This window comes from Ammospiza nelsoni, chromosome 22 (genome assembly GCF_027579445.1).
Source record: "Ammospiza nelsoni isolate bAmmNel1 chromosome 22, bAmmNel1.pri, whole genome shotgun sequence".
In the NCBI taxonomy this organism is placed as follows: domain Eukaryota; kingdom Metazoa; phylum Chordata; class Aves; order Passeriformes; family Passerellidae; genus Ammospiza; species Ammospiza nelsoni.
In genome coordinates this window covers 3,498,087-3,519,336 of record NC_080654.1, presented here as the reverse complement: position 1 = coordinate 3,519,336, position 21,250 = coordinate 3,498,087, and the positions used below count along the sequence as shown (strand labels likewise).

General features: G+C 60.7%; 4 protein-coding genes across 7 annotated transcripts; 3 read left to right on the top strand and 1 right to left on the bottom strand.

Annotated features, from left to right (window-relative positions):
* Window positions 1-1,218: 1,218 nt before the first annotated feature.
* On the top strand, window positions 1,219-7,009 carry ACOT7 (acyl-CoA thioesterase 7). Of its 4 annotated transcripts, none has more exons than XM_059487374.1 (10): window positions 1,219-1,336; window positions 1,990-2,107; window positions 2,498-2,654; window positions 3,148-3,239; window positions 3,375-3,489; window positions 3,925-3,939; window positions 4,519-4,605; window positions 5,281-5,397; window positions 5,579-5,763; window positions 6,404-7,009. In XM_059487374.1, the coding sequence occupies exons 1-10, from the start codon at window positions 1,284-1,286 to the stop codon at window positions 6,509-6,511; spliced, it is 1,047 nt and encodes a 348-aa protein (XP_059343357.1). In that variant the 5' UTR covers window positions 1,219-1,283; the 3' UTR covers window positions 6,512-7,009. The 4 variants fall into 4 exon arrangements, with proteins under 4 accessions (XP_059343357.1, XP_059343358.1, XP_059343359.1 ...); XM_059487376.1 differs by lacking the exon at window positions 1,219-1,336 and adding an exon at window positions 1,872-1,899; XM_059487375.1 differs by lacking the exon at window positions 3,925-3,939.
* Window positions 7,010-7,689: 680 nt separating this feature from the next.
* Window positions 7,690-10,467, top strand: ICMT (isoprenylcysteine carboxyl methyltransferase). Its single transcript, XM_059487459.1, has 5 exons — window positions 7,690-7,911; window positions 8,035-8,123; window positions 8,201-8,370; window positions 9,026-9,243; window positions 9,926-10,467. The coding sequence occupies exons 1-5, from the start codon at window positions 7,690-7,692 to the stop codon at window positions 10,106-10,108; spliced, it is 882 nt and encodes a 293-aa protein (XP_059343442.1). The 3' UTR covers window positions 10,109-10,467.
* A 1,969-nt stretch (window positions 10,468-12,436) lies between these two features.
* On the bottom strand, window positions 12,437-17,927 carry RNF207 (ring finger protein 207). Its single transcript, XM_059487426.1, has 18 exons — window positions 17,875-17,927; window positions 17,191-17,381; window positions 16,981-17,113; window positions 16,751-16,895; window positions 16,586-16,667; window positions 16,441-16,516; window positions 16,229-16,354; window positions 16,075-16,121; window positions 15,887-15,959; window positions 15,745-15,813; window positions 15,583-15,651; window positions 15,373-15,494; window positions 14,146-14,335; window positions 13,360-13,545; window positions 13,227-13,278; window positions 13,022-13,139; window positions 12,873-12,953; window positions 12,437-12,800 (listed from the first exon to the last, which is right to left on the bottom strand). Exons 2-18 carry the CDS (start codon window positions 17,379-17,381, stop codon window positions 12,638-12,640), a joined length of 1,923 nt encoding a protein of 640 aa, XP_059343409.1. The 5' UTR covers window positions 17,875-17,927; the 3' UTR covers window positions 12,437-12,637.
* Window positions 17,928-18,642: 715 nt separating this feature from the next.
* On the top strand, window positions 18,643-21,151 carry RPL22 (ribosomal protein L22). The gene is made up of 4 exons (XM_059487428.1): window positions 18,643-18,772; window positions 19,164-19,271; window positions 19,909-20,033; window positions 20,935-21,151. Exons 1-4 carry the CDS (start codon window positions 18,761-18,763, stop codon window positions 21,077-21,079), a joined length of 390 nt encoding a protein of 129 aa, XP_059343411.1. The 5' UTR covers window positions 18,643-18,760; the 3' UTR covers window positions 21,080-21,151.
* The last annotated feature ends 99 nt before the right edge of the window (window positions 21,152-21,250 follow it).

The window sequence follows — 21,250 nt, the reverse complement described above, 5'->3', positions numbered from 1 at the left end:
CCGCCCGACGGCGCGGCGATTGCCCGCTGCTCGGGACCCCCGCCCCGCTCCCCTCGGCCCCTGCTGGGGCAGCCGCGCTTTGCGGAGTGGCGGACGGGACCAGGACCGGCACCGGTGCAAGTCCGGGTGGACCCCAAAGCGGACCGTTCCCAGCTGCCTGTCCGCGGCCTCGTGTAGCGGCCCCACGGGTGTTCCCTCCCGCCGCCCGCCCATGCAAGAGGCGCGGCAAAGATGGGCTCCTCCGGCACCCTCGACGTGCGCTGCCGGTCCTGGCTGTTCAGGCAGAACGGGGGGCTCTGGGCGGACTGCTGTCCCGCCTCAGCCGGCGGCGGGGTGCCGGCAGCCAGGCACGGTCCGCTTTGGTATCCACTCAGCCCTGCAGCGGTCCGGTCCCGGCCGCCGCTGAAAAGTTGTTTTATGAATCGCTGGCGGGGCAGCGGGCGGCGCGGGCGGACAGGCGGGAGACCCTCCGTCAGCACCGCGGACAGCGGAGGTGCTCCTCGATCAGCACCGAGGACAACGCAAGGCCGCCCTGCCCGCCTCCTTCCCTGCCTGTCCCCCGCCCTCCCTGCCCGGCCCTCCCGCCGGTGGTTTATAAAGCCGGTAGCGGTACGGAGAGCGGGAGCGCCATGTCCCCACCGGGCGTTGCGCGGCAGGCACCCGGCTCCGGCCCCGTCCTGCCTCTGCCGAGCCGTGCAAAGTGACAGCTCCGGCATTTCCAGCCCGCTGCGCCCGCGGGCGGCCCCGTCTGCCCTCAGACCCTCCGGTCCCTCACGGAGACTCGCCGCCGCGCTCGCACCGACGAGAGCCGAGAGCTCCGGGTCGGTGAAGCCCTGAGTGCCGTGGCTCCCGGGCGCGATCCTGAACCCCCTCCGGACCCTGCGAGCTGTCACTGTCTCCTCGGGACTCGCCAGCACCCGACCCAAAACCCCGGGGCGCTACCGGGAACTGCGTTACAACCGGAGAGAGCCGACGGCGCCGGGAACGCACCGGGAACGGTGCTGCCCGTGTCGACCCTAAGCCGGTGGCTCCTCACGAGTCCCCGAGCTGGCGAGGGGGCCCCAGTCCCGGCGGGCTCACACGAGTCCGCGGGCAGCCCCGGACCCCAGTCCCGGTGAGCTCACACGAGCCCGCGGGCAGCCCCGGAGCCGCCCGGTTCCGCGCTCCTCCCCGCGCGCTGTCCGCCAATGGCGCGGCGCGGCGGGGGCGTGTCCGGGCGCGGCGGGGCGGGGCCAAGCGCGGCGGTGCCGCAGCGCCGCTGCGGGCGGGGCGCCGGTGCCGCCATGTCGGAGCCGGGGGCCGCGGGCCCTAGCCCGGCCGCCATCCAGGTGTCCAGGTACGGCCCCGCCGCGCTCGGGGACCCGGACAGGGCTGGGCAGGGAGGCGGGCGTGCTGGGGGCCGCGGGCGGGTGCCGGTCTGCGATGGAGATGCTGCCCGCCCGCCCTGCTGCCCTGCTGCCGGCAGCGGCGGCGCCGCCCGCTTTAGTCATGCTGTCAGTGACACTGACCGCGGGCAGAGCGCAGCAGCGCCGCGCCCGTGCTCCGTGCTGCGGGGGCTGGCAGCGGGCAGCGCTGCCGCGGCTCTCCCGGGCGCGGTTCTCCCGCCAGTGTCCCCGCGGCTCTCGGGCGCGGTCGCGCTGAAGCAGCATCTCCTGTCCGTGCCAGCGCGCAGCCGCTGCCCCGGTGCCCCCCGGGCGTTATTCGCCGTTGGCAGGAAGCGCGGCTGCTGCCGGGAAGCCGCGTGGAGCAGCGGCAGGGGCCCGGCTCGGTGTGCGCCCCACCGGGGCCGGCGGGGTGGGGCCCTGGTGAGACGCACCCTGCTTCCTTCCGCTCACAGCGGTTTCCACCGCCGCTCACAGGAAGCCGCGTGCGAGCAGCGATGTCCCGGCAGCTCAGCCGGTGGGCGATATGCTGCCTCCGGGCAGCCGCACCGGGGCTGGGCTGGGGGCGCGGCAGGGGTTGTGAGCTCTCATGTGCCTCCTTCGGCAGGATTATGCGCCCAGACGATGCCAACATCGCGGGGAATGTCCACGGGGGAACCATCCTGAAGATGATCGAGGAGGCAGGAGCCATCATCAGCACCCGCCACTGCAATTCCCAGGCCGGGGTGAGTAGGTGCCGGTGTGTCTGCCAGCCTCTGGCACGGTGACCTTCCACTCCCTGCCGTGTCTCACTGGGAGTGTTTCCTCCTGCATGCAAATCTGGCTGCAGCCAGGTCCCAGTAGCTGGAAGCATTCTGCTGAAATTGTGGTTTACCATGAGAAACACTATTACTCATTATTGCTGTTAATGTTTTAACTCCTGAGAACGGCAAGTTGGGGCAACTCTAGTGGTGCTTACAGATGGGGAAGGAAGCACGGCCAGTGGCTGATAAAGGTGGCGGTTGCAGTATCCGAGCCGCACATGGCACGGCAGGTTTGGCTGGTGTCAGGGAGCTGCCAGCTGTGGACCCGTGGCGTGGCTGTGATCACTCTCTTGGCTGTCTCACCATCCCCAGGAGCCCTGTGTGGCTGCACTAGCACGGGTGGAGCGGACGGACTTCCTGTCACCGGTGTGCATCGGCGAGGTGGCCAACGTCAGTGCCGAGATCACCTACACCTCCCGGCACTCTGTGGAGGTTCAGGTCAACGTCATGTCTGAGAACATTTTAACAGGTGGGTGGCTGCTGGTGGCTGTGTTCCAGAACACCAGGAATAACGGTGAGCTTGCAGAGGTGACCCCATCCTCTGCTCCATCACATTCGGCAGAGAGGAGATCTAGTGTGTGTTTATTGACAGAGCTGGGAGTGGAGGGAGGGCTGGTGCTGGGGAGGGAGGCCAAGCAGGCTCCCTGGGATTTATGGCTCCATTGTAGTGAAAAACAGCAAAATCTGTTCGTAGCTCTTCCTGCCTGATTTGCTGCCTGTGGCTGCCTTTGGCCTGAAAAGTCCCTTTTCCTGCTGTTGCTGTGACAACCAGTTCTGCTTGCTGGGACATCTTCCCAAAAGCACATTGTCACATCCGCTAAGAGCTAAAGCCTGGTAGGAGCCAGCAGGGCAAGGAGCCACCAATGTCAGGGGCATTGCCAATGTGTGCCCAACCCCAGACTGGTGGCACGTAGAGCACTGCTGGCTTTGGCACCATCACCTGCTGCTCCCTTCTCCTCCAGGGGCAAAGAAGGTGACGAACAAGGCGACGCTGTGGTATGTGCCACTGTCCCTGAAGAACGTCAATAAGGTCGTTGAGGTTCCCCCCATCCAGGTAGGACAGCTCACTTGGGTTGCCCCCAAACTGGAATTTGTCGTCCCCGTGGAATGGCACTAACCTGGCCCTGTTGGCACTCCCAGCTGTGCCTGTGGCTTTGCCAATCCCCTTCTTACCAGCCTTCTGTTCCAGTATGCGAGGAAGGAGCAGGAGGATGAGGGGAAGAAGCGTTATGAGGAGCAAAAGCTGGATCGGCTGGAAACGAAGCAGAGAAATGGTGACGTGATCTTACCTGTCATCAACCCAGGTAACACGGGCAGTGTGTACCCAGTGCAAATTGCCCAGCAGTACTGGGAGACCAAACTGGTCCCCTGGGCATCCCCAGGGCCCTGTAGGTGCACGTGTGCATTCTGAAACATCACACCAGGGATGGGGATGGGATTTTGGAGCAGCAGTGTGTGAGTGGAGGGGGAGCTGAGTGGATGTACCCTGAAGGGACTGGTGCATGAGATCCCCTCTCCAAAACCCTGTTCCTGTATCCTTGTGTGCTTGTGTGCAGCTAGAGCTGGTTTTGGTCAGCAAGGGCTAAATGCAAGTTGTGGGCAAGAGTGGCCTCTAGGCCTGGCTGTGGTCTTCAGGCAGAGGTGGAGAGGAGAGGTGGCACATGAGGAATGTTGGGGAAGGTGATGGGGGATGAAAGTTGCTCAAATGCTTTTTTCTCCTCTGTCTTCCCTGCTCACAGACAGGCAGACAAAAGGTAAGGTCACCGGGCACTGCTCCATGGGTGGTCACCCTGAGTGGGACTGGGCTGCTTTTCCTTTCTTTGAGCTTCTTTAATATCTCTCATCAATCCTTCTGAGAGAGGATTTCCTCTGCTGGGAGTTTGAGGGTGTGACTTCTGTCACCTGGAGGGTGTGGTGGGACAAAGGTCACCAGGATGTGCCAGGGCTGGGGGCATGGGGATGAAAGTCTTCCCACCAAGGAGAAAACAGGGGCTCTATGCAGCAGGGTCTGGGAGGTACAGCTGAGAAGGGAAGCAGACAGCAGTGTGACCCAGTTCACTCCTGTTTGCTTTCATGCTCTCTGAAAGCTTGAAAAGAAAGAAATGAGCTGAGCTAGAATAAAGTGGATGGGTGGAGATTAGAGGGAGGCAGCAGCCCATCAGGTGATAAACAGTCTATGCTCTTGGAACTTCTCCAGCCTGGTGTAACCACTGATTTCAACATAGTTCAACTTTGCGCGAGCCAGCCCCATGTTTTCTTCCTTTGGACAACTTAAGACAGGGGTGTATGGGTGCCAGCTGAGTAGCTCTCACCTTGCTTTGCTCTCTAACCAGAGCCACACACCGTTGGCTACAGCCAGTCCAGCCTGATCCACCTGGTGGGCCCATCAGACTGCACACTGCTGGGCTTTGTGCATGGAGGTGAGTGAGCACTGCCTGTACAGCACCTGGCTTCAGCTCCAGGTGCCTTTTCCCTGGAGCAAAGTGTGGTTGGAGAATGACTGTTTTTGGTGGGCTCTGCCTCTGGAGGCATATTGACTGTCAAAGTCAGAGTTGCTTTAGCTGAGACAAAAGCTTCATCTTTTTCTGTGCCCCAAAAACTCATGTACTCGAACTGTAAATCCTACAGTTTTGTCATCGCCTGGAGTACAAGCATGCAGCGTGTGACTGCTGTTATCTGAAGTAATTTCCTCTTGGCTGGCAGCGCCCATCACCTGCAGGGCTGGCACGTGTGGTGCAAGCCCTGGGAGAGGTGTGTTTGCTGAGAGCTGGGACAACACATACTAATCCTTAAACAAACAAAACAAACATGGTCAGAGCTGTTTCCTGTTTGTGGGGCTAATCTCACCTTGTAAGGGTGAAGTTTGCTCAGAGAAATTTGGGAGAGACAGAGCTGACCTTAATCATAGGTCTGTGAGGATATTGCCCTGGTATTGAGAGGAGCCTTTGTACTGGATTTTCCTGAAATTGGGACTTAGTCTCCAGTCCAACTCCCCAGCATAGGTTTGGCCATGCTAAGGCCTTACTGACCTTTGCGTGGTTTCCCTGAAATCCCACTGACCTCCCTGAGACAGGACCCTCTGCCTGCCCTCACAGGTGTCACCATGAAGCTCATGGATGAGGTTGCTGGGATTGTGGCTGCCCGCCACTGCAAGACCAACATTGTCACTGCCTCGGTGGATGCCATCAACTTCCATGAGAAGATCAAAAAAGGTACCAAGGGTGGTGGCAGGCACTGTGATGTTCTCTTGCCACACCCTGGCTCCTTTGGATGTGCTTTCAGGACATGCTGGCAGAGAAAATTAGACCCTGTTTGATTAATCCTGTGCTCTGCTTAATACACAGCTTAAGCATAAAACATGCAGGACTTGACTAGCCCCTCTCTGTTTCACAGGCTGTGTCATCACTGTCTCAGGACGTATGACATTCACAAGCAATAAGTCCATGGAAATAGAGGTTTTTGTGGATGCTGACCCGTTTGTGGACGAGCCTCGGGAGCGGTACCGAGCTGTCAGCGCCTTCTTCACCTACGTGTCCCTGAGCAAGGAGGGGAAGCCCCTGCCCGTCCCGCAGCTGCTGGTAAGAGCTTTTCTCTCTGGATTGGACCCAGCAGGGCCACCACATCCCCTGCTCCTCCTGCGACAGAGCCCAGCCCAAGAAATCCTCTTCCCTTGAGTTACTCAGCAGAAAAAATATGAGCGCGAACAAGACTTCCCAGGACAGGCTTCAGGGGTTTTATTTTTGGTTTATTTGTTTTGGTTTTGTTTGTTTGTTTTGAATTTGGTTTGTGTTGTTTTGGTTTTGTTTGGTTTTGTTTTGTTTTGTTTTTGTTTTTTATTTCTCGTGAAAATTGTGTGGAAGTTGGGGATTTTCTCCTTTCTCATTGTTGAGAACAGGCTGCATGCAGGGGGGACCCTGAGTGGCAACGGAGGCCCCCCATCCCTAATATCTGCTCCCCATGGTGTCCCCATTCCAGCCTCCTGCCTGTATCATCTCCCATAATCCTGGCAGGCTTTGCTGACATGGTGCTTCCGACTGGGGGTGTTGCTTAATATTTGATGTGGCACAGGTCTCCTGCTTAATGCAGGGCACGCTGGCTGTCATGTGCATGTTTGACAGAGAGCAGCACCTCTAGAAGTGTGAGGGGAGGCATGTTTCCCTCCCACACGCACTTGCAGCACACTGACACTGCAGCTTTGCACTCTTTCTGTGACCTTAGACGGAGACAGAGGACGAGAAGCGTCGCTTCGAGGAAGGGAAGGGCAGGTACCTGCAGACCAAAGCCAAGAGGCAGGCGCAGATGCAGCAGCAGGCTGCCCAGCAGTGACCTGTGTGGCACCAGTGCCCACCAAGCATACAGGTTGTTCCCGTTCGTTTTTTGTGTCCGGCCCGCGCCAGCCCCGCGCCTCCGCCCGCCCCAGCCTGCTGCCGGCTCCACCGCTTCGCTGCTGCTGCTGGGCTCAGCACCGCACACCTCGTGCTTCAGGTGGCTCTGAAAGCCCACCAGGAGTCTTCCCAGGCACTCACCATCTGCCTCCAGAGCCGTTGTTGCCGTTTGATCCTGTTGGTGACGTTCCTGCCTGTGTCAGAGCCAGGCTGGGGGCGTGTGGTGGCTCGAGGGGCGCGTGAGGCCGCGAGTCTTTGTGCTGCTGTGTTCGACTCGCTGGTTTGTCCTACCATGCACACCAAAGCTTTCGTACGTGCTGCGCCGCGCTGGGGCCGCACTGAATGTCTGTGACATCTCTAGGTAGTTCTCTGTGCACATCTAAGTTATTTAAGGAATCCTGTGGCATAAATAAAATCTGTTTCATTGACTGGAATGAAAGGCTGACACTTTTATTTCAAAACAATCGTGCTTTTCCTCCCTCCCCCAGATCCGCCCGCGCTCCCTAAGTGGCGCCAGGCGCTCCCGGCGTTGTTTTTAAGGAAGTCTGGTTGTTTTAATGGGACTCTCAGAGCAGTTCCTGCTGGAATGTGGTCCTGGTTTGGGATGTTAAACAATAAATACCTGACAAGAGGTTCTAGTGAGGTGGGGCTGGTGTCTGCAGGGGTGCCTGCAGTGTCAGGACAGAGGGGAACGGCTTTAGGCTGACAGAGTGGAAATTCAGAACAGGGATCAGCAAATGTTGTCCCTGTTCGGGTGCTCAGGCAGGAGGAAGGGATGGAGTCACCGTGCCTGGAGGTGTTCAGCGGCATCTGCACCTGCCGCTGGGTGATGGGCTTGGGGATTACAGTGGCAGTGCCGGGCGGGCGGTGGGACAGGATGATGGAAAAGGTCTCCAACCCGGACCGAACCCAAACCAGCTCCGTGACCGAACCCAAACCAGCTCCGTGAGCGAACCCGAACCAGCCCCGGCAGCCGCGGCCCCAGCCCGTCCCACAGCAGGGCACCAACTCTCGCGAGAGCGGCTCCTCTCCGCTGCTGCCGCGGCTGCGCGGGGCGGGGCTCTCGCGAGAGCGGCGGGGCCGTTTCCCGGGCGACGCGGGCGGGGCGGGGCCGCCATGATGGCGGCGGCGGTGGCGCGGAGGGGGCGGCTGGGCCGGGAGGGCCGCGCCAGCCTCTGCTCCTTCCTGCTCGGCGCCTCGGTGGCGGCGCTGCCGCTGCTGCTCGGCTCGTCGCCCTCCCTGCTGGCCGCTCCCGGCCTGCGCGGCCGCCTGGCTCTCGCCCTGCACGTGGCGGGCGTGAACGCGGCGCTGCTGCTCATCTACCCGCGGCCGCTCTACAAGGTACGGGGGTGGCCCCGGCGGGCGGCGGCTGTGGAGGGTGCCGGTGCCGGGGTGCGCCGGTAGGGATACCCCGGGCCCGAGGAGCGGCGGCGGCAGCGCCTTCTCCCCTCCCTGTGCTTGCAGATCGCCGTCCGGGCCTGTTTCTTGGGCTTCGCCTTCGGCTGCGGGCTGCTGCTGAGCGCCGGCCGCTCCGCCTGGCGCCACTTCGGATGGTAAGGGCCGGGCCGGGCCGGGCCGGGCGGGCACGGTGCCACCGGCCCTACTGAACCTGCCCTCCCTCCCGCCGCAGGTATATGTGCTCCTTGTCCCTCTTTCACTACTCGGAGTATCTGGTGACAGCCATCAACAACCCGCGCAGCCTCTCGCTGGACTCCTTCCTACTCAACCACAGCTTCGAGTACAACCTGGCTGCCCTGTCCTCATGGGTGGAGTTCACGCTGGAGAAGCTCTTCTTCCCAGGTCGGCCACCCTGTCCCTGCCTGTCTCTGCCTAGCTGCACGTGCCTTGCCTGGGGTCCATCTGCCTGGTAGCAAAGTGCAGGTGACCCTCAGCTTGCTGCCCCGTGACTGCCCTGCAGCAGCTTTGCCAGAGTCATAATCCCTCAGTGCTCAAAGCCTCTTGGGCTGGATCTTGGGAGGGCAGGGGGGAGCCCCCCCCTCATTCTGAGTGCCAGGCCAGGGGATCTTCAGCCCTTTCCTGCCTTGGTGGTGCAAGAATGATGTGTCAGGTACTCCTGAGCGTCACCTTTTGACAGGAATAAAATCAAGTCATCAAATCTGTTGCTGGTTGCCCAGTCTGGGGCAAACTGGCTGTACTCAACTGTTTATCCTTGGGAGAGCGAAACTGTTCCCCTTTGTTTTGTAGCAGCTTGAGCATGTCCTTGCCTGTGCTTTGTGTTGGCTTTACTCAGTCTCTCCAGCTGGCCCTCATGGACTAATCCATGCTAACACCAAGCAGGGGCTGCTGGTTCTATCTGTTTGGTGCAGGATGGCAGTGCATGGCTGTTGCTGTCACACATTTTTCTTTGAGATGGGGGCAAAGCCCACTCACTGAGCAGCCCCCTGCACCCCTGGAGACCTGTGCAAACCTGTTGTGCCCCTCCCTGTCCACGCAGAGCTGAAGCAGATCACCTGGCTGAGCACCGTGGGGCTGCTGATGGTGATCTTCGGGGACTGCCTGAGGAAGGCAGCCATGCTCACAGCAGGCTCCAACTTCAACCACATCGTTCAGAACGAGAAATCTGACACCCACACTTTGGTGACAAGCGGGGTGTACGGGTGGTTCCGGCACCCTTCCTACGTGGGATGGTTTTACTGGAGTATTGGAACACAGGTACTGTATCCAGAGTGCTCAGATCCTTTCCTGTCATGCCCCTGTCTTTGCTGCCCATGCTGTGGTGAGGTGCAGACTGGACCTGGATTCTGCTGCCTCCCACTGGCTCACAGGAAATCTGGAATCCCTGAGCTCTCTGCCCCGTGGGATCTTTGGGAAGATCTTGTTCCCTTAATTTTTTCTGTGCAGTAAGGAGAGGTGGTAGAGCTGGGGTTTTGACTCACAACCCCCTTGGAAGCTTGAGGTGTGATTTGCTGCTGGTTTAAAGCTGGTATGCAGAGTTTTCTGTATCCCTGTGGTCAGAATGCCTTCTGGGAGTGGTCAGACTCAACCTGGCTCCTGCCAAACACCAGTCCTGTGCTTGAGGGCAAGGAAACTCCCTGACTAGAGGGTGAGCTGTGGCCAAGCCTTAGCTTAGTGCTGCTGTAGCTGTGTGTTCTTGTGGCTGGCTGGGTGCTGACATTGACTTGTGTTTCTGTGGAGAGAGTCCATAAGGTTGGCACATGGATCTTTTGAGAGCTGGGGCAGTGAAGCCAGCGCTGCCTTCGTCGTTCTGGGGAGAAACCAGTGCTTGTGAAGTTTCACAGGGAGTGTTGGGGTATTTTCTTTTTCTGTGTCAGCGTTACTGGAGGGGGATGAGCTGTGTTCTCGAGGGGGTGCTCACCAGCAGGCTCTGTTCCAGGTGTTGCTCTGCAATCCCATCTGCGTGGTGGGCTACGCGCTGGCGTCCTGGCGCTTCTTCAGGGAGCGGATCGAGGAGGAGGAGATCACACTCATCCACTTCTTTGGAGAAGAGTACCTGGAGTACAAAAGGAAGGTGCCATCGGGTCTCCCTTTTATTAAAGGAGTCAAATTGGAACTGTAACATGGGCATAAACCAGGCTGACTGAGCAGACGCCCGGCTCCTGCTGCGCCCAGTGCCCGTGTGGCACCGGCATCGGGAGGTGCCTGTTGGTATTTCCTGACCACTCAGGAGGAGCTGGTGGAGGGCTGCAGCTTTGGGCAGCCTGCTGGGTCACTCACAGATCAGAAGCTCGTTCCTGCTCCTTGAGATCAGTCCTTTGTTGCACATTCAGGGATCTTCCAGATAACTTAGCCTGTAGCGACCCTAAAGAGAATGAATCCTGCCTGCAGCAGCTGAATTGTCTTGGAACGCCTCTGGAACTGATTCTACCAGGAAACAGCACTGCCCTCCTGGCCCTGGGTGGGGAAGGTGCTAGGCAGCAGATTGTTCCTGTTGCATAATTCGATTTTAAAGCTTTCTGACCTCGTGAGCCCGGTGACACGACTTTAATCTGCTCGGGCCAAACTCCCTGAGCTGGCACTGGGGCAGCCAAGGGAGCAGCCTCCAGCTCTGCCCTCAAAGTGCCAGAGTGCAGCATGGCACCACTCACTTCTCTCTAGGCCTCGGGGTCTGCAGGGAGGGTTCTGCTGCTCCCCTCGTGCCGCTGGATCTGAGCACCTCTGGGCCCTCTCCTCGTCCCTTGGATGCTGCTGTGGGTGCAGTGTCACTGCTCCAGCCGCTGCCTCCTGCTGCCACCTCTGTTCCTTCTTCCTGCTTCCAAATCACGCTGCTTCCTATCCTGCCAGGCTGCCTCTGTCTTGCAGAGATCCCAGGATTTTGGGTTGTGAAAGAGCCACAGCTGCCAGGCTTGCTAAGGGCTTTAGTCCCTGAGGTCCTCCCCTGCTCTTTTGGGCAAAAGCTGTGATGTTAGGGCAATTAGGAGATGCTTCTAAGGAAATCTCCAACCAGGAGAAGAGTTGGGCTAGCTAACGCTCTTTTATAGTAACCATTTGGAAATGGTTCCCACTGAGCTGTGTGATATAACTTTGTTGTTATATACCAAAGAGGTTCACTGTTTTCTTGAGTTCTACGTTATTCTTCCTTGCTGGAATGGAAATGAGTTGCTTGTCAGTTCATGCTTGGAGCTTGTGGTGTTCCATGGGGAAGGTGCTGCGGTACGGCTCAGGAAGGGGCACTTGGTGAGAATAGCTTGGGTTTGGGTTTAGGTTTTCTTTTTTTATATAAAAAAAAAAAAAAAAAAAAAAAAAAAAAAAAGAAAAAACATCGTGGGCTTCTGTGTGGTTATTTGAAGGTCTTTTGAGGTGCTGGTGGCATCATGGAAATTGGAATGCTTTATAATTCCTGCTGGGTTCTCAGAACACACCAGCACTGTGTTGAGGCATGATTGTGACTCAGTGACTTGTGGGGCTGTGACAGGGATGAGGCTGACCCTGACCCTCCGTTTGTCCTTGCTGAACTGATGCAGAGTCCATCCTCCACTGGGTTTGCTTGATCACAGAGCATCTGTTGATGCCCTTGCTGCTGACTTGACCTTTGATGAGCGGGGTTTTGGCTTGGGAGAAAAGAACAAAGGTGAAAACTCACCAGTTGGAGAGTGCTGATCTGTGCTGGGCACTCAGAGGCTCCCACTTGGCCTGTTCGTGTCTCAGGGAAGCACTGACTGCAGCCAGTGGTGCCTTGAGCAGGTTAATCTCTAAGCAATTTTTTTTATAGGCAGTAATGTTCCTGCTGTGCCCTTGATCAAAGGAGCTTTGGAACAAGTAATTGTCACTTGGGTTTGATGTGCTGTTTGACAACAGAAACAAAGCCTCATTCCCAGATTGTTCTTCAAAGTAAATGAACCTTGATCCTAATGTCACAAGTGCTGGTTCCAACTGTGCAGGCTCTGTCCAAGCAGGATGTGTTGGCACCGAAAGAAAGGGATAAACTCCACCCTGAGCAAAACTTTCAGTGGCTCTTGAAGCTTCTGAGACCAACAGCTTCTCTTAACCTTTTCTTTTCCCAAATCCTGTGACCAGAAGCTCTGTGAGGGGACAGCAGCTTACCAGGAATGGGGAAGGCATGTGAAATTTTAGGGAAAAGGTGGAGTAAAGTGTGAAACCCTGCCCTCTGTGCCACACTGATTGGTGAGTTCTTAGTTCCCACATGTGCAGGGAACCTCTAGAGCAGCTGTTCCTGGCACCCAGCCCATGTTGGTGTGTAGCTGCCCAGAACTTCAGAGGATGCTCCATCACCTGGCTGTGTACGCCTGGCCCTGCCCTGCACCAGGAGTTGTAATTTTTCCCCATAATTTGTCAATGTTGTGGTTTTAGGAGCAGCTGGACACCCTGAGCCAGCAGATCCCTTTGTCAGCACTGCAGAACCACGCAGACATGGACAACTGCACCCTTTTATTTCACTCTGACACACGCAAGGAAGAGCACAAGGAGAGTTTTTCAGGAGCAAGTCCACCTGAGGCCGTTGTATGTGCTGCAGACACGGCTGCCCGGGCTGTTTCCTGCCCTGGCTTGTGGCACTGGGCAAGAGGAGCTGGTCACTCACCAGGGCATGGTTGTGCCCAGCAGCCCAGCCATGTGCCCAGCACTGGGCTTATGGTGCTGGCTCTTTTGGGGTAGCAGTCTCTGCTCCACTCTTCTGCTGGCCCCTGCAGCAGTCTTTGTTTTTTGGGGAGGGGTCTCCAGGGGTGTCCTTGGGTGTGAAGCCCTCCCCAGGGCAGGCTGAAGCCCCCTTGTTGCTGCCAGGTGAGGCATCCCTGGGGAAGGGAAGACACCTTGACAGGGTCACTCTGTGGGAAAGGACATGGGAGGTGCTTGCTGTCACCTACCTTGGCACCACTTCATTGTTGTCACAGATCTTGAGCAGCATCTGGGCCTGTTCTTCTCTGGGCTCCTGGGGCTCCTGCAGCCTGTGGCAGGATGGGTGTGAGCCATGAGCTGTGTCCCCCCTGGCCCTGAATGTCCCTGCACCCCTCACCTGGGCTCCAGGCGCTCCTTCACTTTGGCGATGGAGCGCACGTAGGGCGCGATCTGCTTGGTGATGGTGCTCAGGCAGCTGTTCTCCTGCCTCAGCTGCAGCAGGTCATGGAGCTGGGCTGGGGGCAGAGGAGTGGGCTGGGACACGGCCACCCCCCCAAGGAGGGCACGGGGGGCACGGGGAGGGAGCGTGGGGTCAGCAGTACCTTCATAGATCTCCTGCTCATTTGCTACCCGCTGGTAGGTCTCCTCCCAAACCTGGAAGAAGAGAGGGAGCTGGACAGAATGCATTGGTACAGCACAGAGGGGCCCTGCTCTGCCAGGCCGTGCCAGCTGTACCTCCTCAAAGACGCTGCGCATCATCTCCACGGCGGAGTAGTGAGCTGCGATCTGCACGTCCATCTGCAGCGACTTCTGCAGGATCTCGCTCATGATCTCCGACTTGATGAGCGAGTGGTGCTTGGTGAGGTCACGGTGCAGCTCCTGCACCTGGTCCTTCAGGCCCTGGATCTCCGTCTGCAGCATCTGCAGGAGCCAGGGGGCACAGCCATGTAAGCAGCACCAACCTGACCCGTCCTGTCCTGTCCCATCCTGCTTCCAGCCATGTCCCTACCCAGCCCACAACCCTGTCCTGTCCCATCCTGCTTCCGGCCATGTCCCTATCCAGCCCACAACCCTGTCCTGTCCCATCCTGCTTCCAGCCATGTCCCTACCCAGCCCACAACCCTGTCCTGTCCCATCCTGCTTCCGGCCATGTCCCTATCCAGCCCACAACCCTGTCCTGTCCCATCCTGCTTCCGGCCATGTCCCTACCCAGCCCACAACCCTGTCCTGTCCCATCCTGCTCCCAGCCATGTCCCTACCCAGCCCACAACCCTGTCCTGTCCCATCCTGCTCCCAGCCATGTCCCTACCCAGCCCACAACCCTGTCCTGTCCCATCCTGCTCCCAGCCATGTCCCTACCCAGCCCACAATCCTGTCCCATCCTGCTTCAAGCCATGCTCGCTATCCAGCCCACAACCCTGTCCTGTCCCATCCTGCTCCCAGCCATGTCCCATCCTGCTCCCAGCCATGTCCCTATCCAGCTCACAATCCTGTCCCATCCTGCTCCCAGCCATTCCCTACCCGGTAGGTGTTCTCGTAGTTGCGGCAGTGCTCAGCAAAGGGGGTCTCACGCCCCTCAGCCAGCAGCACCTTGGTGCTGATGTACCGGTGCATTGTTGGCTTCTTCACCATGGGGCCAGTGGACATTTTGTCACTGCTGGGGGGGCAGCTGGGCACCATGAGGGTCTTGGAGCATTGGCCACCGGGGAGCCTGCAGGGAGAGGTGACAGTGACGTGCTGCAGGTGTGCAGCAATGGGGGTGAGGTGCAAGGGACCATGCTGCCAGCTCAGTCCCACCACCCCTTGGCTCCAGTGGGACACACCACTCCCACACGTCCCTTCCCTCACCCAAGCACAGAGGTTCAGTCAGAGGTACCTTATGTTGCCCCAAAAATCACATTTCTGTGGGCTGCTCTCCGTATTCCTGCAGTTTTGGAGCCAGCTGTGGCAGTGAGAAGCCAGGAGCTGAGCCCAGCACCCTCCAGTTTCTAAAGGGTGGGATACAGCTCGCTCTCTCACCGCTGGTATCTCCTGGCCCCTTGGCAGGCACTACTGCCCCTGTGTTTCCTCCCATCCCGTGGTCTCCCCATGCTAACCGCCACCAGCATTGGTCCTACCGTGCAGCGCCGTGCTCCCCCTGCCCGTGCTGGGGCCAGCAGCCCCCAGGAGCTCAGCCACCCTGCAGTGCCAAGCCTGCCTGGGGGCGAGGAGCGGTCCCCATGGGGCGGCAGTGCCCGTTTGTCCTCTCTGGCTGGGAGGGCCTGGCAGGGCCGGTGCTGCCGTGACATCAACAGGCCTAAATATATCCCTGGTGAAGAATGGCCGAGCACTTCTCTGAAATTCTGATAAAAATAGTGGCGGGCAAAGAGGCTGCGGCACCACGGGCATGTGGGCGAGCAGGAGCTGGCCCAGGTGGAGCAGCCATGGAGAGGGGGCAGAGCCCTGCAGGGAGCATGGCAGGGGCTGGGCTGGGGAGCAGAGTGAGGCTTAACCAGGCCCCCAGCTGCCAGCCCCGCTGCTGCCCACCCCTGTGCCACCCACCCCGCTTCCCAGAAGTGTCACTTGAAGCCTGTTGTTCATCAGTGCAGCTGTGCCTGTGCTGTCCTGGTACCCCTGCTGAGGTGACAGGCTCAAGGGCAGCAGCAGGGGCAAGGTTGGCACGGTGAGATGCTGAGGGGACTGCGCAGTGTGGCACGTGGCAGGGGACACAGTAGCACGTGTGCCTTAGGTGCAATCCTAGCACCTCACATGTTGGTGCCAGTGATGCCAGGTCCGATGCCACCAGCGCTGCCCACCACGGAGCGGCGGGGGCTGAGCATCAGGAGGGGCTCCAGGCAGCGGGCAAACTCTGCCCGATACTCGCTGTTGATCTGGGGGGAAGAGAGGAGAGCACAGCTGGGCTGGGGCAGGGCTGGCAGCTGGCACTGCCCCCTGGCACTGCAGCTGGGCTCTCTCTACCTTGCTGGTCTGGGCCGGCCGCAGGCGATGAGGCAGCTTGACAATCCTCTGCAGCCTCTCCATCAGTTGCTGAAAGGCAGCAATGGTGAGGGGTGCTCAGCACCTTGCCCAGGAGCTCAGCAGTGCCACCCTGACCACCCCTGCAGTGCTGGTGACACTCACATAGCCCAGGTCCAGGAATTCAGCTTTGTTGGCAGAGCTCAGGAAGGCCGAGCAGGTCACCAGGTGGACCTGTGTGTGTGGAGAGGGTTTGTCACTGCCTGGCTTTGGTGTCAGGATGTCCCTGCCTGCTGTGAGGCCCTACCTGCAGAGTGGGCAGCAGGGAGGCAAGGTGGGCGAGCTGCTCCTTGAACGCCTTCTCCTTTTCCTCGTGCTGGCTGAAGTAGAGCAGGGCATGGCACAGCCTTTGCAAGACTCGAGGGAGCCATCCAGCCCCAGGCACCCCAAACCACCTTGGGAAGGGGGGACGGGGGACAGCCCATGCTCCCTCACCTCTGCACAGCTTTCAGGAGCGTCTTTTTCCTCTCGGAGAGCTGCTCCTGCAACGGCACAGCCACCCTGTGTCCTGCAGCCACCCCAGTCCCTTCCCAGTGCCCTGGCTATGTCCTGCAGGCACAGGGCTCGGTGTGCAGGTGACAGCTCACACCTGCATGCGGCTGAAGAGGGAGTTGATGGCCGCCTCCTCCTCGCTGGCACTGTTCCGAACCTCCTCGATCATGGCCTTGAGCAGGACGATGGCCTCACGCGTGGAGGTCTGCAGCTCCTTCACAGCCTGCCCAGGGTGGTGGCAGGGTGGCTGCAGTGCAGGGGACAGCACTGCACCCCCTTGCCACCCCCATGCCCCCCAGCCATGCCCACCATCACTGCCTGGTCCAGGCGCTGGCAGCCCTGCATGTACGCGGTCTCGATGTCGATGCAGTGTGCCCGGCTCTCCCTGCAGGCACAGACATCAGGGAAAGCACAGGATGGGGCACACAGCAAGCCTGGGGGTGGGAATACTCACCCCTGCATGTCCCTGAAGCAGTTGATGCAGAGCATGGACTTCTTCTCAGTGGAGAACATGATGTAGGGCTCCTCGTGCAGTGCTGCAGGGGACAGGAGCGTGGCATTGCCTGGCATGGCTCAGTGCAGCATAGCATGGCACGGGGCAGCCTGGCACGGCACTCACGGCACTTCTTGTGGATGTCTTTGGTGCGCTTGGAGAGGGAGACGATCTCGTGGCGGGCGAACATCCTGGCACGGTGTGTCTCCTCACGGCATGGGGCACAGAGGGGCTGCCCACAGGTGTTGCAGAAGTACATGGTGTCCAGCTCCTGTGTGAGGGGACACAGCTGGTGGCAGGCATGGCCCTGCCAGGGTTCCCCTACCCATGCTGCCAGTGCAGCCCGCTGCCCTCACCGCCTTGGTGCAGCAGCGGTCGCAGTTGGCACACTGCACGTCCTCCTCGCTGTCGGCCGAGCTGTCCACCAGGAACTGCAGCAGCCGGTCCACGGGGGGCAGCCCCGTGCCTCCCCTCACCACCGAGGGGTGCCTGCATGGGGACAAGCATGGGGACAGCTCTGGGGATGCAGGCAGCAGGGCTGTGCCCCAGTCCTGGCTGTCCCTTACCCGCAGAGGGGGCAGCGCAGGCGGCCGTCGCTGGCACGGCCTCGCAGGCAGCTGGCACAGAAGTTGTGGTAGCAGTCGAGCAGGCAGGGGTGCTGGTAGGGCTCGTGGCAGAGCAGGCACACCAGCGGGTGGCAGTTGGCCTTCTCCAGCTCCGAGCAGCTGCCCAGTGGGGAGAAAATGCCACCTGCCATCTGTGGGGTTGAGAGCAAAGTCTGTGCCCAGAGACCCCGTGTGGCACCAGTTTGTGAGAGCACTGTGGCTGCCACAGAAAGGACAAAGCCTGTCCCAGGGCCTGTGAGCTGCTGACTATTTTTAGGTTATGAGCTGCGTGGCACGAGGCCGCCCACAGCACACCCCTTCCCCTGGTATCACAGGCTGGGGGCTGCAGTGCTGGGTAGGATGGTCCCCACAGCAAAGTGTCCCCATGGTGTGTCCCCCAAAACAGGAGCATCCCCTGGGATGGGCTGTCCCCTCTAAATGAGCATCCCCTGCAGCACAGCATCCCCCGGGACAGGGGTGGGGGTTCCTCCAGGACAGGGTGCCCCCCGGAGGAAGCATTCCCTGGAATGGGGTGTCCCATGCCCAGGGGTGTGCCCTAGGGTGCCAGCCTGGCAGTGAAGGCAGCCAGGTGCCCCACATCCCCGTTCTGGGCACAGGTGTGTCCCGGCCAGGTGAAGGCTTTACCTCTCCCTGTATGTGAGGCGGGGGATCCGAGCCGAGCTGTGCTGCTGCTCCCCGTGTGCCGGCAGGAATGAGCGCGGTGCCGCGGCCCGCCCGTGACGCGGGGCCCCCTGGCACTGCCGCTCGGCACGGCCCAAAAATAGCCCCGAGCGCTCCTCGGGGCCCTGCGGCGGGGACGGACACGGCACTGCCCTGCACGGCCACCCCGGGCTGCGGGGACACGGGCACCTGCACGGCCACCCGGGCTGCGGGGACACGGGCACCTGCATGGGCTGCTGACAGCCCGCAGAGGTAAGGGGGGCACCCATGCTCCCCGGGGTGTCACCCGGTGCATAGTGAGGAGCCCCGCCGTGTGCGGGATCGCTCCATGCACAGTGAAGCTCCCACTGTGCAGGGTAACGCTGTGTGAAGTGAGCAGCCACAGGGTGTGGGGGTCACTCCGTGAGGCTCCCGGTGTGCGGGGGGGTCACTCCGGTGTGCGCGGGGGTCACTCCGGGGTGCTGGGGTCCCTCGGGGCGCGGGGGTCGCTCCGGTGTGCGGGGGTCGCTCCGGTGTGCGCGGGGGTCACTCCGGGTTGCGGGGGTCGCTCCGTGCCCGGTGCTCACCCCGTTCCCGGTGATGCTCCGGTGCCCGCACTGCGCACGTGCCGCTCCCCGCGCTCCGCAGGCTCCGCCCCCGCTCCCCACAGGCCACGCCCACACCCAGCCCCGCCCGCAGCCCGGCCCCCGCGCCTGCCCCGCCCTTCCAGGCATCACTGTCCGCTCGCAGGCTCCCTGCGCGGCTGCGACCGGAAGCGATCGACGCTATCGGCGCTCTGTTGAGACGGCCGGAGCGCGGTTGTGCGCAGGCGCGCGGGCCGCGCTCCCTTTCTGCCTCGCGCGGAGCCGCCATGGCGCCCGCGGTGAGTGAGCGCGGCACCGGCACCGGCCCCCGCCGCCCCGAGCCTGCCCCCGCCGCCACCGGGACACCCCCTGCCCGGCCCCGAGCCCCCGGCACCCCCGCCGCCCGTCCCAGCCCCGCCGCCTGCCCCCGCCCGCTGCTTTCCGCGTGGGGCCCGGCCTGGCCCTCCCGCGCCTTCCCGCGACCCCACGCGACTCCCGCCGGCCATCCGGGCCGTGAGGGCGGGCAGCGGGCGAGCCCCGTTCCCCCCGCGCTGTGCCCGATCCCAATCCAGGCCCGGGCCTTTCCCCTCGCCGCCAGCCCGGGGCTCGGCCCGGCCCCTCCCCGCCGTCCCTCAGGGCGCTCCCCCGCCCTTTCTCTCTCGCTCACCGTCGCTCTCTCTCCCCCTGCAGCAGAAGAAGCCAGCGGCGAAAGGTGGTAAGAAAAAGAAGCAGGTTCTGAAATTCACGCTGGACTGCACGCACCCCGTCGAGGATGGAATCATGGACGCCGCCAACTTCGTGAGTTCGGGGCCTCCCCGGGAGCCGTGATGGCTCCGCCGCTCTCGGGGGCCTTCCCAGGGTGATGCTCCTCTCCCAGCAGCCTCGAACATCCCTGGCCTTCCCTCGGCTCTGCCCTGCTCCCTTGAGGCCATCCCATGGGCAGAGCAACAGGGAGCGCTGAGGCTGGGGATGAGGTTGGGTTTGGGACACCTTGTTGTTAAAGCACATGCGTTGTCCCTGTCGATGGGCAGTTTTCCTGTCTATCTGTGCTGGGTAAGTTTGGGTCATGGCAGGGATGTAGTGAGGCATGGATGCTAAAGTTTGGTGTTATGAGCCTATGCCTGTCCGCACTGCACTCCAGCAGGGACCTTGGCAAGCTTGGGGCTGAGGGGAGCTCAGAGGAGCCTGACCCCACTGTCCTGACTGTCCCCTTGGAGGGCAGGAACATCCCCACCACGCCAGGTCGATACGTTCAGGCCTGAGCACCTCACCCAGGTGTGGCTTTGATGGGTTGGATTAGCGTGGCCTGAGCTCTCTGGAGCTATGGGGATACTGGTGTCTGTCCCCAGCCCCAGAGCAGCAGGCACAGCCAGCCCTGGGGGCTGTGTCAGCCCTGGGAGTTGTGGCCCCAGCTCACAGCTGTGTTCTCCTGCAGGAGCAGTTCCTGCAGGAACGGATCAAGGTGAACGGCAAAGCGGGAAACCTGGGCGGGGGCGTGGTGACCATCGAGAGGAGCAAGAGCAAGATCACGGTCACGTCAGAGGTGCCCTTCTCCAAGAGGTGAGCTGGGGCAGGCCAGAGTCCTGCTGGGCCCTTGGGCAGTGTGGCCACAGGTGGCCCTTGGCAGGGGATGCCCAGTGTGCACTGAGCCTGTGGCAGGCGGAGCTGCCAGGGAAGAGATGTCCCAATGCAGGACTTTGTGGTACCTGGCACTCACTGAGTGGCTGCTCTTCCGAGATCTATGAGAGAGGAATGTGTTCAATATTCCAGCTGGGAAGGCTGCTGGGCTGGGCAGTGAGGGGCCTGCAGCCAGAAGGGGCTGAGGGGACAGTTTAGGGGTATCTGCAGACAAGGTCTCTCAGGTTGTTCATCTTTTGGTCCTCCTTGGGCCGACATCAGCAAAGTGTGGTTGTGCCAAGGTGTGCCACATTGTTCCCCTTGTCCTGTGGTGCTCTGGCCCTCTGCCTGCCTCTCCTGGCTGCCTGTCCTTGGGCTGGCACGGGCATCCCGGCGTTGTGCCACGGCAGAGGTGGCTCAGGAGCCAGCTGGGAAAAGCAGAGCTGTGTGGGTGGTGGGCGTGCCCTGCCCCGTGAGCACCTGCCCTTCTCCCAGCGCTGCTGCTCCATGTTGCTGCCACACCTGGCACATCCCAGCAGCGGGTACCCACCATCCCAGGGGACATTCCCTCTGGGATGGGTGCAAGGCACTGGGGTCACAGCCTTGTTGGGGCAAGAATGATCTCCCAGGACCTGTGTTATGGCATTGTGGTGTGATTCCCCGGGTTGCAGTGTTCCTGGAAGGGTTGTTCCTGGTGTTTCCTGGAAAGGGCTGTGCTAAGAGGTGGCCAGTGGGATGTGTTGGTCCTGCTGGACAAGGGAATAAAGATTTATTAGCCAAAATGGCTTCTGGGGGTCTGGCAGGGGGCAGAGGGGCACTGCTGTCAGCCATGCCTCTCCCACAGGTACCTCAAGTACCTGACCAAGAAGTACCTGAAGAAGAACAACCTGCGGGACTGGCTGCGCGTGGTGGCCAACAGCAAGGAGAGCTACGAGCTGCGCTACTTCCAGATCAACCAGGATGAGGAGGAGGAGGAAGAAGAGGATTGAGCCCCGCCGCTGCTGACGGCCATTTTGTACAGTTTCACTTTTCTGCAATAAACAGCAGCAGAGTTGTTCATAGCCCGTGCTCGGTGGCGGCTGCGGCTCCGGGGGTCGTTTTGGGGGGATTTGGGGCTTTTCGGGGAGCGGCGGGCGGGGGGTGTGGCCGGGGGCGTGGCT